At 37.4% G+C, this 18,423-nt stretch overlaps 2 protein-coding genes across 2 annotated transcripts; both read right to left on the bottom strand.

Annotated features, from left to right (window-relative positions):
- Nucleotides 1-1,043: 1,043 nt before the first annotated feature.
- chic1 (cysteine-rich hydrophobic domain 1) lies at nucleotides 1,044-7,823 on the bottom strand. The gene is made up of 6 exons (XM_074648541.1): nucleotides 7,643-7,823; nucleotides 5,318-5,372; nucleotides 4,203-4,358; nucleotides 3,757-3,813; nucleotides 3,251-3,310; nucleotides 1,044-2,427 (listed from the first exon to the last, which is right to left on the bottom strand). Exons 1-6 carry the CDS (start codon nucleotides 7,786-7,788, stop codon nucleotides 2,377-2,379), a joined length of 525 nt encoding a protein of 174 aa, XP_074504642.1. The 5' UTR covers nucleotides 7,789-7,823; the 3' UTR covers nucleotides 1,044-2,376.
- A 2,305-nt stretch (nucleotides 7,824-10,128) lies between these two features.
- On the bottom strand, nucleotides 10,129-18,063 carry cdx4 (caudal type homeobox 4). Its single transcript, XM_074648540.1, has 3 exons — nucleotides 15,181-18,063; nucleotides 12,722-12,867; nucleotides 10,129-10,836 (listed from the first exon to the last, which is right to left on the bottom strand). The coding sequence occupies exons 1-3, from the start codon at nucleotides 15,626-15,628 to the stop codon at nucleotides 10,603-10,605; spliced, it is 828 nt and encodes a 275-aa protein (XP_074504641.1). The 5' UTR covers nucleotides 15,629-18,063; the 3' UTR covers nucleotides 10,129-10,602.
- Between the last annotated feature and the right edge of the window lie 360 nt (nucleotides 18,064-18,423).

Below are 18,423 nucleotides of genomic sequence, written 5' to 3'. Positions count from 1 at the left end.
GCATGTGCAAACACACATCCTCCTGCTCCATCACACACACACACACACACTCAGACACATTTGTGTTTGTTCGTGCAAAGACACGTGACAGAAAGACCAGTACAACTTGCTACAAATACAAAAAGTACATATGAAAGTCACACAGACATTCAACTTTTAGTGTCATGCAGCATGTATTGCCAGCGGTGGTAGAAGTACTCAGATCTTTTAGTGGCAACACCACAATATGCAAATACTCTGTTACGAGTCTTGTACTCAGAGTTCTAGTACATAAGTATTAACAGCAAAATTAACTTAAACTACAGAAAGCAAAAGTACTCTTCTTGTTGCAGGACAAGTTACAACTTTATCATTATCATCATTCATTGGGTGACCACACATTACTCCTGAGTAACTACTAACTTTAGATAAATGTAGTGGAGTAAAAAGTACAACATTAGGGGTAGAGAATCATAAACTAGAAATACTGAAGTACATGTAAAAGTAGAGGCTTTGTGTTCACAAGTTTCTCAAAATTATCATTTTTACATGTTTTTTTTTACATAAAATCCCGAATTAATTGAAATAATAAACTGTTTGGCTGAATCTTATTGTACATCGTTCTACTATGAATAATTCTACTTGAAATGAATTAAAACCAATGGTGGCAGCTTTAAACTATTGGAGCACTGGTGCAGTAAAAGGTTACTTCTGTCTAAACAGGGACAGACTGTGGATGTGAAAACAACAAAACAAAGGACCATAAAACCAACCAGACTGACTTCAGTGATCGGGGGTTGTGGTGAGATAAAGTGAAGACCTGGTCCAGTATTCTCTGACCACTGATCCATAACGTTAGAAAGTCGCAGCAGCTTATAGTCACAACATTCCTGACTTTTAAAAATGTGTCGACTAATTGAAGACCGTCTTGTTAAAGTTAACGATTCAACACCTTGTTAAACATGACAAACAGACACATTTCTGTCACGGGGCCGCACGCTTTGGTCGATAATGATGTATTTTTTACTAAGATGTGACAGTAAATAACAAAAAAGGAAGCAGTGAAAATTCAAAATCAACAGTTTATTTTTCTCTCTCCGTGGGGATTAGGTCACCATGACGAACATTTACAAGAGTTGTAACAGGGACAATACTGGAGGAGGATTTCAAATCTCTTTTGTACAAGAGAACGGATTTCCGCCTGTCTTCTCTGTGGTTCACCAACTATTCCAGAGGCACTCTAATACAACGCAATGCAGCAATCTCTTGACTAAGATTCAGGGAAATAATACTAACACTGGACAGAATGAAACAAAAGAACCATCTGCTCGGTACGCCGCGTACTGACGTGCTTCCAAACACATCATGAGGAGCAAACACAGCACAGGGAATAGTACAAAACTATAAAAATTAATGCAAAGTTGGGATAAAATTAGTATTTCTTCTAAACAGATGAGTGGAAGAGCAGAGTTTAAATCATTATCTTCCAACTGCAGATGCAAGCATCTCCAGTTTTAATGGATGACGACTCATTGAATGACGTCTTTATTGGCAAACATGCACTGCTGTGGATGATCGTCTGACTTTCTACCGGGCTCAAGTGCAATAATCAGTCCTAACTCTGGCATCATGTAACTATATGGCTTACAAGGTAAACAGGTCCATATAAACTAGAAAGGTACGTAGACATATCTCGTTAATCAAAACTATGGTACAGCAATATATTGGCAAAAAAACTAAAGAGCTAAGTAACTTTATGTAAACAATGGTATACCACTGTACAGCTTATTCTAACATGGTATTTACAGGTCAAGTTCTTTCACTAGCTAGTTCCCAAGTACAGAGGGTCAAATGTAAAGAAATAACACAAGTTGATGACGTACACTGTACGTTAGGCAATTTCAACCATCCCATCTACTTGCAAAGAACTGGATTCAAAGAGGAAACCCAACAAACAGCATGTGAATCTACAGACTTGTTGAATTACCCTTCTTCCTCCTCTTACATGTAGAGTTATTTAATAATAAAAAAAAATTATACATAAGGCAAGGATAGTTAAGGAAGGTGGAGGCATCACATTCTTTGCAAGGGATTACTGATATTGTGGGATAAGTCGATGGTTCTTTGGGGTAAATGCACTTTTCGAGTTTCACGTGTAACAAAAAAAAACACATCCGAGTGCAACAAAGGGGACATGTCTAGTTCTGTCGGGAAAAATGTGCAAAATCTGCTCTAAAGCAAAGTGACATTGTTGCAAATTCTAATGTACAAGGTACTGGGAGATGTACGGGGTCGTCACGAGAGACAACGATGCAGACCCTTATTCCAACATACTGTATATACAAGGCACTAAGGATAAGATTCAAGGGCCACACGTCCAGTCTGTCATCAGCCTCCTCAGTCCGGTCGGAATATAGGATATTTGGGTAAGAATTCTATAAGAATCACCTGTAGAGAGAAAAATACAAAACAAATGATTACTTAAGAAACCTGCAAGATGTTTAAACATAACGGTAATGCTTTCATTTATAGGTCCTTTCAGTTCTTATGAAGTTTCCTATAAAGTAACATGTAATACATGAACAAAAGTGACAACGTTCTGATAAAGCAAACCTGTCTCCTACAAATGATGTCTATATCCAACTAAATTGCAACAGCGTTTACGTTTTGAAGGAAACGTAATGCAGGACGTATTACTCATTTTTATATTACTTACTGCAACTATTTTGATTATTTGTTTTAGACATTTTTCAAGCAAAAATGCAACAATGTTGGTCACACAAAACAAGACATTTAGAGACATTACATTTGGGCTCTGGGAAAACATATTGGCCATTTAAAAAAATATTTTATGATATTTTATAACATGATTGATCAATTAATCATGAAAGTAATCGATTAGTTGTCAATTATTAAATTAATCGCCAACTATTTTGATAACTGATTAATTGGTTTGAGCATTTTTTAAGAAAAAAAAGTCAAAATTGTGATTCCAGCTTCTTAAATGTGAATATTTTCTGGGTTCTTTACTCCTCCACGACAGTAAACTGAATATCAAAACAAGACATTTGAGGACGTTATCTTGGGCTTTGGGAAACACATTTTTCACCACTTATAGACAAAACAACAAATCAATTAATCGAGAAAATAATTGACTCATTAATCGACAATGAAAATAATCATTATCATCGCAGCCCTAAATGGAAATAATCTAAAAGTTTATGCAATGATCCAATAACTCATAGTTGTTTTGTTGTGAGTGCCTACTTACATATTCCATCATATTACTGCTTTCACATTTTCTTTTACTGAGTTTCCAGTGCAGCCCCAGCTGATGAGAGAAGAAAAGACAGACACAATGAATGAGCATCTCTCTCACTCTCTCACACACACACACACACACACAGACACACACACACACACACACACACAAAAGAAAATCTGTCTGAAATCTCCCCGTCAGGGGCATTTGGGAGCAGGGCTGTCTGGTCTCGCCGGGGTCAAACTGTGGCCAGACACCCTGAAGAGCTTCCTTTATGCCTTTGCACAGCTACTAGCGGTAATTTGTTGCTGCGAGACAAAACAAAATTAACACGGCATTTTACTGCTGACCTCACGGTCCTCTCAGACCTCGTACACCAGATCTGACTCAGCTTTGGGGGACTTCAGAGTTTACAGAACAGATTAATGGTCATTATCCATCACGATGATACTCAACTTACACTGCACACTGACACACACAATTACACACAGGTGCTAATGTGCAATTTGCCTTACCTTGTGGTATAATCGGTTATTTTCCCACTCTAACAACTTATGAATAGACCGTCTTGTCTGTTGGAATAGAAAGAAAATGCATGTATTAACGCGAGCAGCAAAATACTCATTACTCACTTTAACAGGTAACAGTAAACAGCCACAGTGTTAGGATTTATGGACTGAGTTCCCAATTTACCAGCTAGTAATTTCCACTTTGCTGCCATTAATTGTGAGTGGTAGGTTAACACCACCTTTAAATGACACACCCTTGAGCTGGGCTGGAGTGTAGCTGTGCAGCGCAATGCGTCATTTCTACACAGAGCCACTAATTGAACACGAGTAGTTATTACCCTCTACACTTAGACCAATGTGGCTGAATTGCTAGAACAGCCCCTGAGTAATCAGCGCTGACGTAAGGGAGAGTTAAACTGTCCAGCTTGTGTCACAGGAGGTCTGGGACTTACTCTCTTGTTGAGGCAGATAACAGGCCATAGACTGCAGCCCACTGTACAGCAGCAGCACAGGCAGCCGCAAAGAAGCCACTTCACATTCACAGGCAAGTTCTTCTTCAAACAAGCATTCACCCTGCTGATGCTGGTTTTGAATTCCTCTGGCGCTACCTGGAAAAAAAGAGAAAGGATGGACGTGCGAATATAAACAGCTCTGAGAGGCTCTACCTATTATCAGAAAATTTAAGCAATAACCAAATTGCTAAGCGCAAGAGGGGGAGAGACAATTCAAGTGTTTGTAGGTGGTGCTGATAGAAAGAAAACCTGTGCACAGAGATCAAAGAGCTTTAGAAAAACCAACAGGTAGATATTTGCAGATGCTGTCCAGAGATGAGATGAGATCTCTAAATACTATGCCTCTGACTGGCTAACTGAGCTCCAGACTGTTCAAGGCAAGGAGGGACTCAAAGGAGAGATAAGCCCAGTGCCTGTGGCAGCGACGGCCAAACAACTTGAATGGATGCTCATTCCTCGCTGAGTCTGTACGCCATAAAACAGGGGTCGTAATCTTTTATGACAGGATGCAAAGGTCTCTTTGCAAACAGCCAAAGACCTCAGAATAAAGCCCAGCAGGGCCTGATCTGCACCCTTCAATCATCATAATTGTGACCTCATTCATCACATGTCACCCTGGGTCACAATACTGAAGGTACTTTTTATTGCCCCACACTTCCCTCGGCCTGCTCTTATCCCTGCAGCCTTTTTGTGTTTCTGCGTCCGACCCAGGAAGCTTTCCTTTCTTGTCTGCGGCAGCGTCTTCATTTCATTATTTTATCACCGGGAGCTGGACCCTCAAAAGCACTGGGGTCCCCGCCAACCGTGCCCCATAGACCGCTTACTCATTTACAGAGCTGGACAGCAGCACATTCAGGCTCTTTTCTATACACTGCGGTGCGTTCCTTGAAATGCTCAAATCCACTCGGAGAGGTTTGAATAGGGCGGTTTGGGGAAGCTGGGGCTGTTAAAGGCCCAAAAGAACAATTGAATCACTGGGGCTTTAATTGGTTAATTCTTCCCACTTGGAATTGAACAAAAAGCAAGAACGAAGTGCAAGAATAAAGAAACTGTACCTTTCCCGTGAGAACAGAGGGAAATTCTGTGTCAAATCTGTTGCTCAGTCCAAACCTGGAAAAGGACAAACAAAATGTGAGCATTGATATGGTAATAAAAATTTACCTAAATCTAAGTACATTACTGTGAACATGATGAGCACAAACATAATCCAGAGCAGAAATAAATTGTTTGATTATGTGATGAGACATGACAGGCTTATTCACAAATTATACATTTATTTAAAGTTTAGTTTAGTTAATATTGTGAGACAGGGGATATTAAATTACACACAACTACAAAAGAATGGCACAATAAACTGACTTATTTCTATTGTAGTTCTTGATGTAAAGAGGGTAAAGATGCAGGACATCATATCACCAGCAAACCAATACAACAAATTATCACCAGTAATATCACTTCAAGTCAAACATCCAAAAAAATATATTACTAATTATAACTAGAATGATAAGCTTATTCTTCCAAGCTTCCCATAAGTCATTAATGCTTTATTTTAGCACAGCGGCCAGTTCTCACTGCATGCTTGATGTGATATTCATATGTGTTTGTTGTGATCGCTCCCATTAATTTCATAATTGAGCGTATTATCTGTGGCATGATGATGTGTGGCATGTCGATATATAAATGTATGTTCACAGCCTCATCTTTACAGAGGGAGACCATCTTGGTTGAAAAGTTATCATGTCAGAATAAAATAAGACTTGGGAACGAGCAGTGCGCAGGTATAGTTTCTAGGGATGCACCGATACCGTTTCGGATATCGATTTGATACTACCTCAAATAGTTGGATCGGGAATCGTGACAATGGGGCCGATCCATCTCAATTCTATGTTTATATACTATATATATTATATACTGGAATTTTAATTCCTGTTTAAGTTTTGACCAATTTGTTGCTGCATTAAAAAGATTTACACTTCAATTGTAATTTCTGTTAATTTTGAAGGTTTTTTACCAAGTTGCTCATATACGATTTATTATTTTAATAATAAAGAACAATTCAATAACAATATCTAGGTATTTGTTTGTTATATTTTGTTTTACAAATTTAAGAAAACATGTTTAAATCAGGCCTGATGTTTCCTTACACATAAAAGAATGATCGCAGTCACTTCCGCACAGTGAGGCATACAGCTTATTAATGAAACACTGGTATCAGATCGGTACTCGGTATCGGCTGATACCCAAAGTTCACGTATCGTTATCGGTATCGGGACTGAAGAAGTCGGATCGGTGCATCCCTAGTGACATTCACATGGAGAGGTGGTTGCAGGTAGTGCAGATAGATGCAGATAGTCCAGATGGATAATACTGATACAAAGTTGGCTAAGAAAGGCTGCCAGCTGGGACTATCAGCATCTGCTAGTCAGGTTATGTTGTGGTGAAGGTGAGGGGGGATGAACCATTTCAACCATTGCATTTTTATTTATGAATAAAACTCCCTGCACTACTACTAGGCCTACATGACGTCATATTGGGGGGACTGACGTTACTTTTCACCATGAAAAAGTGTATATTTTTTTGTACTTTGCACTACTAACTTTTTTACTGCCTTTTTACTAACATGTTTTGCACTACGGAGCTGGAAACTTGAATTTCCCTCGGGATCAATAAAGTTACTATCTATCTATCTATCTATCTCTCTATGTGAAAAGTAAGTTTTAAAATTGACATCCTCATTATTTTTGTCTTATTATAATACTGGTACAAAGTTGGCTAAGAAAGGCTGCCAGCTGGGACTCAGCATCTGCTAGTCAGGATGTGTTGTGGTGAAGGTGAGGGGGGATCTGAAACCATTTCAACCATTGCATTGTTTTTATGAATAAAACTCCCTGCACTACTAGGCCTACATGACGTCATACTGGGGGGAGCTGACGTTACTTTTCACCGTGAAAAAGTGCAATCAAGATGACGCTATGGAGCTGACATCCCCCGTGTAAAAACAATTATGAAACTTTAGACACTAATGAAGCCGGAGACATTGTGCTGAGTAGGTAGATAACTTAGTAAATGCCTGGTAATGGTGGGTCAAAAAAAGACTTCTAGCTAACTAGTAGTTCATCACATGTGAACTTGCCTACCAATGAATATTGGTTGCTAGACTACCACGGTTCCTGGTTGCCATGGGGACATAGAACTGTTAACGGTCGGTTTATGTCGTAAGAATGTTCCGTTCATATTCAAACCAACAGCCGTTACAAAACGAACGGTTAACTGTTAGTTGTTGTGGTTACCGTTAGCTAGAAGGTTAGCATCAGCTAAAGCTAAAGGATGAAGACACCTAAACAACAAAGACAGGAGCGATAAACACGGTCTCTGCTTACACTGTGATGTGTCCGGCCCCTCGCATCACCACGGGCTCCGGACAGTGTCTGGGCAAGTGTTCCTCGCTCACTACGTGCTCATCCTCTTCATCTTCTAACTCATAAATGGTATCAAAGTCCGCCATGTTGGGTAGTAAGACGCTCATGACGTCTCCACTACGGGGCTGCGCACTGACGCACGAGCGGGGCGCGCGGAGCCACAGTTAGATCATCAACCCCTCTGTGTTCAGAGAGACCACAGCTGAATATTAAAACTAACACATTAAATCAATGAGACATGATGATACAGATGATTGTAATCTATTAGACCCGGGACACGTTGTCTGTTTATAATATATTGAATGCATCGCCTATTTATTATGTTATTATAGGCTATATCCCAGCCAACATGGTTATGTGGGCCCCACATGGGTTAAGCTGGGGGTACCTGGGTACCAAGTGGGTATGGGCCCAAAATGGGCATCTTATCTGGATCCCTAATTTCAACTACTTTATACAGTATATTGCTGGGTGTCTTAATCCATAATAAAACATCATGATTTGATGGTTCATCATATTTTTTTATTAATAATCTGAATCTGCAAAGTAACTTGTCAACAGTGGTGTCAAATAAATGTAGTGGTGTATTAGTAAAGTAGTGTAAAATAGAAATACTCAAGTAAAGTACCTCAAAATTGTACTTGGGTGCAGTACTTGAATAAATGTACTTAGTTACATTCCCCCACTGGTCCATGTCCCAGCCAACATGGTTATGTGGGCCCCACATGGGTTGTACTGGGGGTACCTGGGTACCAAGTGGGTATGGGCCCAAAATGGGCATCTTATCTGGGGCCCACTTGGATCAACTAAGTAGGTCCCCATGTGGGCTCCCCATGTGGGCTATCCAAGTGGGTCCTAGTTGGGTCACTAATGGGAAATTAGTGCATGGGCTCAGAATGGGCGACACAAATGGCCCCCACTTGGGTCAACTAAGTTGTTCCCACATGGGCTCGCCATGTGGGCTACCCATGTGGGTCCTAGTTGGGTCACTACTGGGAAATTAGTGCATGGGGCCAATATGGAAACTGTGGACAAACCCACTTACAACCCATATTTCAGGCAATGTAGACTCCATGCAGTGTGTGTAGTGTAATGTGGCTGGGAGCCAACATTTGTATGTGGGGCCCATGTGGGTAGTAAATGGGCTGAAAAATGGGCCCTATATGGGATTGGCCATGGGTTCCATAATGACCCCGTGACAATTGCCTTTGTGGGTTTCATGCAGGAGTCCACTGGGTGTTATATGGGCCCAATCTGGGCAACATAAACCATCTCAGCCCCAGATTTAAGTTCTATGTGGGAACTACATGGGGACTCCATGGGCTGAAATATGGGTTGTAAGTGGGTTTGTACTCAAGTTTCCATGTTGGCCCCATGCACTAATTTCCCAGTAGTGACCCAACTAGGACCCACACGGGTAGCCCACATGGGGAGCCCATGTGGGACCAACTTAGTTGATCCAAGTGGGCCCCAGATAAGATGCCCATTTTAGGCCCATACCCACTTGGTACCCAGGTACCCCCAGCATAACCCATGTGGGGCCCACATAACCATGTTGGCTGGGAGTTTGCATCAGGGAATTATTTTCTTCAGACATCATGGGTCAAAGTCAGAAAAAGTCCTGCTCCCAAAATAACCAGTCTAGCCACATGACAATTAACATGTCACTTCAACTAATTACTCATGAAAACACACTTTGAACCCATAAGCCTGAACCTGCCTTACTTCTATAGCAACCTAAATAGGGTTAAAATGCGTTACAATAGCCTGACATTGAATGCAACATGAAAGTTCACCTGCTGATGACATATTTCACATATGTTACATAGCTAAAATAAATGATATTCTAGTTAGAGAGTTAGATATAAAACATGACAAATTAACCCCCTATAATTTCAGTTGATATATTCATTTGTGGACACTTATACTGGTTGGTTTTAAATCACTAATAGTGCGGCAATTCCAGAGATAACTGACAACAAACCAGCCTTGCATGTACGTATAGCCTAAAAAACACGTCATTAAAAAAAGTATTTTGCTGCAAGATTCAGGCTTTGGAAATGAGCCTTTTGCCCATTGCTGGAAAGCAATAACTTATTGTTATAGGTCCAAACATGTTTAATTTATGTTGACAGATGCTGATTGTATTGGGATTTATGGATTTTTTTAAAATAATCTTTAGGACCATTATTAATACACATTTCAAATAAGCAAAAGAAAAAAAGCCATAACCTGTTTTGTTCCTGAATTTGTAACTTGCAACTGTATGTATACTACAGATAGTATAGTAGCCTATTTGTTGCCAATACTGGAGGAAAATATAGCTTGCATGTTGTATCTCATATACATACATAAATGTATTTCAAATACATAACTTATCCAAGCTTTGCAAAATTAAGAAATAAGAAAAATGACAGGTGTACTGCAAAAAAAACATTTTATTTACATTTTGCCATCAAACGACCGTCCTACCCGTATCATTAACAGCTGCTTTATACTAAAGCGAATAAATTGTGCTGAAAACGTGTAAATGATTTGTCAAGTCAAAGCAGTTTGTGTGGCATTAAGCTACATACAGTTTTAAAACTTCATCAAAATGAATCCCTGAATTCTTGTTTTATTCACATACACACTTCATCACATACAAAAAAAAAGGATATTTATATCTTATTAACTCACAAACAATTTTTAAAGCTTTCAAGTTTGGAAACACGTCGATTTTTTCTTTTTTTTTGTTAAAATCCCCACGTTATTAGAACTATTCTATATAAAAAAGCGATATCTGAAGAGCCTCCATGCAGCATTTCGTTGCTGTAAATCAAATCTTTTATCCACAGCTTTGTGCTCCAGGAGGTGAGTTCAGATCCTCTGGCAGCAGGTCGGAGTGCTCAGTTAGGTTGTTGGATGTTGATGAACTCTTCTCACTGGTTCACAGTCACTTGTTGTATATTCCTGATAGATGGCAAGGTGTTCATTCCCGGAGGAGGGTACATAGAGTTGTGGATGTCTGAGGGACTGAGAGAGCCCGGTACCGGCAGAGGGCTCACTGAACCCGGGTCACTGTGCACTGACCCCCCGCTGCCGTCCGACTGACCCAGCTTCTTCTTGATCAGCTTCCTCTCTTTGGCTCTGCGGTTCTGGAACCAGATCTTCACCTGAACAGGCACAAAGAAAAGGACAATCAATTATTTTTATTTTTTTGGTGTGAGACCTCCTTTACTCTCCATGCCATTCTATAACCCTTAATAAATATGTAATAATAATAATAATAAATATATATGAATAGGAAATAAGACAGAAAATTTAAAAAATAATTACTAAGACTAATGAACACACATTTAATATAATATAATAATATATATTTATAAGTATAGATGTCTCGTTTAAGGTCCATGCCAGCCCTTTAGAATTAAAATCAAATTAAAACAAATTAAAATATATGCTCAGATGGGCAATAAAAAAAAGACACAAAGAAAAGGACAATATATATTTATTTTTTTTTGGTGTGGGACCTCCTTTACTCTCCATGCCATTCTATAACCCTTAATAAATATTTATTATTATTAATAATAATCATAATAATAATAATAAATATATATGAATAGATACTCCTGGATAGAAAATAATTACTATGAATAATGAACACACATTTATTATAACATAATAATATGTATATAAGTATAGATGCCTCGTTTAATGTCCATGCCAACCCTTTATGATAAAATCAAATTAAATCAAATTAAAATGTATGAATTAGATGTGCAATAAAAAAAGACACAAAGAAAGGGACAATAAATTAATATTTTTTTTTTGTTGGTCTGGGACCTCCTTTACTCTCCATGCCATTCTATAACCCTTAATAACATGGCCATGGAGCATATATACTGTATATTTGTATTCTGGGGGTATCGTTCCTATGCAGAGGGTAGTTTAGTTTATTTATTGACTACACTGAGGGCGTTTTATATTTTAATAATTAATTAATTTATTGTGTTGGAGGTGAATGTGCTACTTATTTTGTATTGTAATTACCTTGTGCCTTTTCTACCTTTTTTCTTTTCTTAAAGCTGACTCGGTGTAAACTGCTCAGAATTCCAATGTACTTATAGGAGCAAATGGCAAATACAACTCTTGAATATTGAATTTTGAATAAAGATTTATGAAGAATAATAATAATAATAATAATAATAATAATAATAATAATAATACATATATATGAAGAGATACTCCTGGATAGAAAATTTAAAAAATGATTACTAAGAATAATGAACACACATTTAATATAATATAATAATATATATTAATAAGTATAGACGCCTCGTTTAATGTCCATGCCAGCCCTTTATAATTAAAATCAAATTAAATAAAATATATGCCTAGATGGGCAATAAAAACGATCAACAACTAACAATAATTACATTAACATTAAATATATATATTTTCTTGCTCAATTAATCTGCCATTCCTTACTAAAATATAATGAAATAAATATATTTTCTTGCTCAATTAATCTGCCATTCCTCACTAAAATAAAATGAAATAAATTGTCTATTAACCAATAGACAGGACATTAAAAAATAACAAATACAATTTTTAAAAAATATATATAAATATAGGCCTTGTATTAAGAATACATTTCAATACTTTCTCATTATTTTAGCTGTCATTTCAAAATGATAGAAAATATAAGAACCATTGTATTTCGAAATATTAGGAAATGATCGATAATATAAAGGTTGTATTGAATTATTAAACATAGTCATTAATTAAATATAAAATCACTACAATGTATCAAGGGTTTGGGTACCTCTAAATATATACAAGGCAAATGTATTTCTGTCTCATTAATGTTAATATGCAGACTATAATGTTGATGATAATATTGACATGTTTTCTGTATAGGCCTCATTTTGTAAGTTACACATGTGAAAACATTTGATATGGTGTGTCCATTAATGCTCACACACACATATGTACGTCATATGTTTAAGTGCATCTTTCTGAGATGAAAATAATAGTTTAATTGTGATACAGACATACCTGTCTTTCCGACAGCCCGAGGTTGAGAGCCAGTTCAGATTTCCTCCTGATGGTGATGTATCTGTTGAAATGAAACTCCTTCTCCAGCTCCAGCCTCTGATGGTCTGTGTAAACTACCCTGTATTTCTCCTTCGTTCTTGTTTTACCTGCGACAAGAAACAAAAAGAGATTGTGCTTCTTTCTTTCTTTTTCTTTAAGGTTAAAGGAATACATACACATACTTGTAAAGGGACATACAGACAGCAAAAGCAACATATATAAAACAAACAAAAAAGAAGTTGCAGTACCCGTTGCAGTGTCAAGAGATAAGTTCATATTCATATACATACAACCAACCTCATATATGAATATATATACATACAGTACATACATATGTCTATATCCACACGCGCATTCATATAAATATCCACTTAAACACATTCTCTTACACAATTATCTATTCTATTTTACAGACAAAAAAATGACATATTTAGATCCCTTTAGTTGACCTTTATCGACATTATTTATTTATTGCTATATGCTTCTATCTATTCTTTCTTTCTCTTTAGCTGCCAGGTGGTTGAACTGGAAGATTGACACAGAAGAGGCTGCATGCCAGGACCGGCCTATCTGCACATAGCATCTTTATGAGCTGCCTCTTAAATCCACATCGCTCTGCTTTCTCTACACATACGCAAATTGAGCTTTTTCATCTTTGCTTTGATGACAACTGTAGTACACTGCATTTCAAACAGATCTTCTGCTGACAAGTTAAAAAGAAACACACGACACAGGAGATAAGAGAGAAACTGGAGCGACTGAAGAGTTAATGCACTGTGGGATTTGTCTCACGGGCCTTTTACAGGAGTGCGTATTAACCTTTAATGTAAAGTTTGAAAACAAATAGCTGACAAATCTTATTAAAATAAAAACAATTATTGATGGACATCCATATTCCCACAAGATAAATTAATTGAATGAATATAAATGATTTCTGTTTTTATTCTAGGCCTTCATAATAAACAAATGTTCGATGATTCGAATTCGATGATTCGATGTAATTTAAGGCCTACAGTTTGTACTACTCCACTTTGGAGACGCTGGCTGCGAAAAACGTCACTCTTTCCGGGCAATATAAGTCTCGGAGAGGAAGGGAGGTTGGTGCATATCAAAGTGATGAGGTGTTAAAGGCAAAGGCCACCGCCTGGATATGACGGATAACACTGAAAAACGACAAACAATGTGACAGGGAAGTCGCGCTCACGTCTCCAGCAGGAATAATGACATTAACATCACAACTGGGCCTGGCGCCGGTTCCTAACACCTTTTCTTTTTTTATTATTTCCACCACAGGAGAGACTATGAGCTCCATTTTTCCCCATCAGAATTATGAGATATGGATGCGTTAGACTGATTATCTCTGCTGCAATTCATTACTATTATTATTATTTTATTTATAGAGGCCAATTCAATTATATACTATAAATACTCTACTGTATTTCAGTCTGTGGGGTGGGTTTGTGGAATGGGTTTGGGTGATGGGTTGAAGCGGGACACAAATATAAATGACTTTAAAAAGCTATACAAAAAAAGATATTTTTGGGAGGTATATGGATGAGGAAGAGTTGTTATAAGGGTTGTGTTTTAAGGGTTGGTTAATACTTTTTAACTCCGGATGGATTTGTGGGTTGTAAATAAACTTGGGATGCTGTTCATATATCTAATTTGGGATGTAAATAAATCTGTGATAGTTTATATATTATATTATATTATATTAGCATTCTATGATATATAAGTTATTAGAGGAGAAGTGAGAAAGGGGTATAGGGAAATATAAGTTTTACTACCTACTCCTTTTCGGACACTATTACTCTTGTTTTGTTTGTTATTATTTTGTATCTGTTTTTATTTATTTTATGTTCGAAATAAAGTCTTTCATTCATTCATTCATACTCTCATTCTGTTAACAGTTTAGACAGTTTATTAGCCCAAATGTAAGAAACGCGCATAAGGCAAGTGTCAAAAGACAAGTTTCTTTCTGGTCTTTCAATTTCTGTGGAGGTTTTTACGCACAGTCTACTTTTGTCATGCCTTTTAAAATATAATAATTTTGGCCTATTGATGCTTATAGCCCTAGTCTTTAATTCCACAAATTGAATCACTTGAATTGTGATTACTAATTGGCCTTTTATAATGTTCGTTATAACAGTCTTTTACTCATGGATTTTTATCTTGGTCTCTGTCTGTGGATATGTGTGAGATTTTGTTGTCTGCTCTGACCTGTTTTTATTCTGCACTATGTCTGTAAAGCACTTTGGTCAGCTCATGTTGTTTTAAATGTGCTATAGAAATAAAATTGACTTGACTTGACAAATTCCTCGAACAGAAACTGCGGTGCCTAAAAACCGAACGTTGTTGTTGCAATCGAATCGAATCGAATGACATAATTTGACACAATGTTTCAAGATGAGATGACTCACCTGTAGAAGACGCTTGCGCAGTTTTACTCATCCACTGGAATGAATTGCGCCTTTCTAAATCAGGAGAAAGTTGTGCAATATTAACGTTGTTCTCCTGCGGCGGCTGTAAGCCTGAAGAGCCTGGAGGATGCATGTGAGTGTACTCAGTGGAGCAGTAGGGAACCTGTCCTGGAGACGAGCTGTTCATGGCTGCAGCAGGAATAGTATTAGGTGGTCCCTGCAGACTATATGCACCCCAATCTTCCCTCGGAGGAGCTCCATAACTGGGCCCCCAACTCCCAGAAGACTGTGCGTGCGTATCCATGTTTGGCACATGATGGTATCCGGTAAAGTCGGCGTACTGAGGTGTAGAAACAAAGTTCTGTGGAGGCAGATTGATGCTCGTTCTTCTTACTGGACCTTGGTGATACATGCCGCTTTCTTTATCCAGAATGTATCCCACATACATGATATACAGAAAAAAAGAATAAAATATAATAAAGCAGCAAAAGGGTGTGATGCAGCCCTTTTTTTTAAGGCGACATTGTTGCCCCTGAAACTGTTAAAAAAAACAATCCTTCTGCTGTTTTTAGTCCAAATGGGTTCCCAGTGTGAATAGTTCCAGTCTGTCTGCAGTCTCACATGATGTGTTTCTGTTGACAAAATGGTAAAGGTATACAAAGGCCTGCCTGACGTCAGCCGACGTCCTCAACTCTTGGAGATTTGCATTCAAATGAGGTTGTCCTGTGCTGCAGGCACAGCTGTCCTCTTGCTGTCTCCGTCATCAGCTGACAGTGGGCCTATCCAGAGCAGGAGTCCTCCACTCCATGAATACATTAACACCACGACCTATCAGCTGCACTGTTAAGTCAAGTCAAGTCAAATTTATTTCTATAGCACATTTAAAACAACACGAGCTGACCAAAGTGCTTTACAGACAGTGCAGAATAAAAACAGGTCAACAGTGCAGACAACAAAATCTCACACATATCCACAGACAGAGACCAAGATAAAATCCATGAGTAAAAGACTGTTACAATGAGCATTATATAAAAGGCCAATTAGTAATCACAATTCAAGTACATTCAAAAACCAAAGAAAAGAGGTGGGTCTTGAGTTGTGCTTTGAAAGACTCTGTAGAGGGAGCAGATCTGATGTGGAGAGGCAGTTTGTTCCACAGACTATAGGTTAAGAATTTCCCAGTAAAATAACAGTAAATTGTTTCTTTTTTTAAATTAATTTCACAGTATTTTACAGTTAATTTACTGTTTAAAGATACATTATATAGCTGGTTTTCCACCTTTCTTTTACATAATCTTACTGATTTGTTTTAATGCACTATTTAGGTTGTATTTTTTTACATACATTTTAATAAACATTATTTTTTGCCTAGATGAATAGACTTAGCAGGTTACAGACATAGGAATAGTCACACTAAATACAATTAAAGGCACTTGTTAGGAAAAAGGCTATAATAGACTTGTTGACACTTTTCCCAAAATGTCTGTCTCTAGCTGGCTACAAGCACAGAATGCAAACCAGAACAACATGTGAGTGAAGAACAGAGCTAATTCACTGATTTTCCAATCATGTACAATGTACAAGCCTCAGATCAGGTCCCAGAATTAAAAAAAATACTGCATGAAACTGTTACTGATGATACTTTAGACAGTTGATCAGCAGTAAAGTGCTGTTTTTTTAAGAATGCATTATAGTTCAGTTAAAAAACGGCCTGTGAGCGTAATTTAACAGGTTTTCTTTTGTATTAACAGTAAAACACTGTTTTTAGCAATAACAGGTTAATACTGTTGAAATCCTGCTGTAAATTAACAGCAATTGTTTACAGTGTGCACATGCTGCAGGAACAGGCAATAAACCGATGAAACACGTCCACAAACGCACCAAGCACAGAAAAAAGGCCTCTGCGTAATTACGCGCAGATATATTCAGTCTATAGAGACAATTAACCACGTCATGACAGATTATAGACAGAATCCTATTTTGCATATAGTTCTGGAGCTTTATGTTTCCAAACTAATTCCAGAACACCTAACATTCTAAATGCTTTTGTTTTAACAACCACGCTTCACGCGTAAATCCCGTTTTATTTGTTAACAGATTCACTTGCAAACGAGGTGCAAAGTATGAGAGACTTTTTCTTGAAGCAAGCCGACCCTTTTCGTATTCCGTGTTCACACCTCAAGGTCGCACTTCACAGCTAATTCCGGTTACAAGGAAACTCCAACAACCCACAACCCCCTCTGCGACAAACAGCCCTCCACACATCAGGCACCGCTGGCTCCTCAAATTACTACAGGGAATTCATGTTTTATGTGATCGAGTCATGAGTCTCAGGGAACTATAAGTTAGCAGCCCGATTAAAAATCAGAGTTTTAGTTTTTATACAAGAGGGTGTGCTCAGAAATGTTATGCTATATGGAGACACTTTTTAATCTATATAGAAAAATGGATACAACTGACATTGAAGTTTTAAACTGCTGACCCCATATTACATATAATTCACAACTGATACTTAGTTTTTTTAAATTTATTTATTATTATTATTAATATTATTATTTTTATTATTATTATTATTATTATTATTATTTATTTTTTAATTTACTTATTTTTCTGTTTTATTTGGTCCTTTTCTTTTTTTTAATTCTTTTTTTCTTTTCTTTTTTTTCTGTTTTTGTTTTGTATATGTTTCATTTATGTTGCTCTCAGATTTAATTAATTTATATGTATAAATGTAATTGTTTATGAAATTAACTCTGCTTATTTAATGGTGCAGTAATATTGTTATAGGGATGGGGGCGGAGGGGGGGGGGGGTATAATTTGTTTATACAATTATTTATTGGATTTTGTACAGAATACCAATAAAAAGACTTTGAGCTAATAAAAAAAAACAATCTGAGTTTTAAAAACGCGTTTGGACACTCAGATCCTTTAAAGTTTATATATTGTCACTTGCTCGATGCTAAAATGAGCTGAAAACTAAATGCATTTTGGCCAAAATCAGTTGGTGAAACAACAAGACAACACTGGTAATGAATCTGAAAATGCCAGAATGCACTTTTTCCTCAAGATATCAATTCCAGGCTAAAGTCTGAGCTGTACTCCTGTGCGTCTGTTAGTCATTATAGTTGGATAACTTTATGCACAATTATGAGGAGCACATTCTTCTTCTTCTTCTTCTTCTTCTTTTACTTCCTCTTCTTGTTCTTCTTCTTCTTCTTCTTCTCCTATTTTATGCCATTTCT

The sequence above is a fragment of the Sebastes fasciatus genome, chromosome 10 (assembly GCF_043250625.1).
Source record: "Sebastes fasciatus isolate fSebFas1 chromosome 10, fSebFas1.pri, whole genome shotgun sequence".
NCBI lineage: Eukaryota > Metazoa > Chordata > Actinopteri > Perciformes > Sebastidae > Sebastes > Sebastes fasciatus.
Note: the sequence above shows the minus strand (reverse complement) of the source record. Positions and strands in the feature narration are given on the sequence as shown.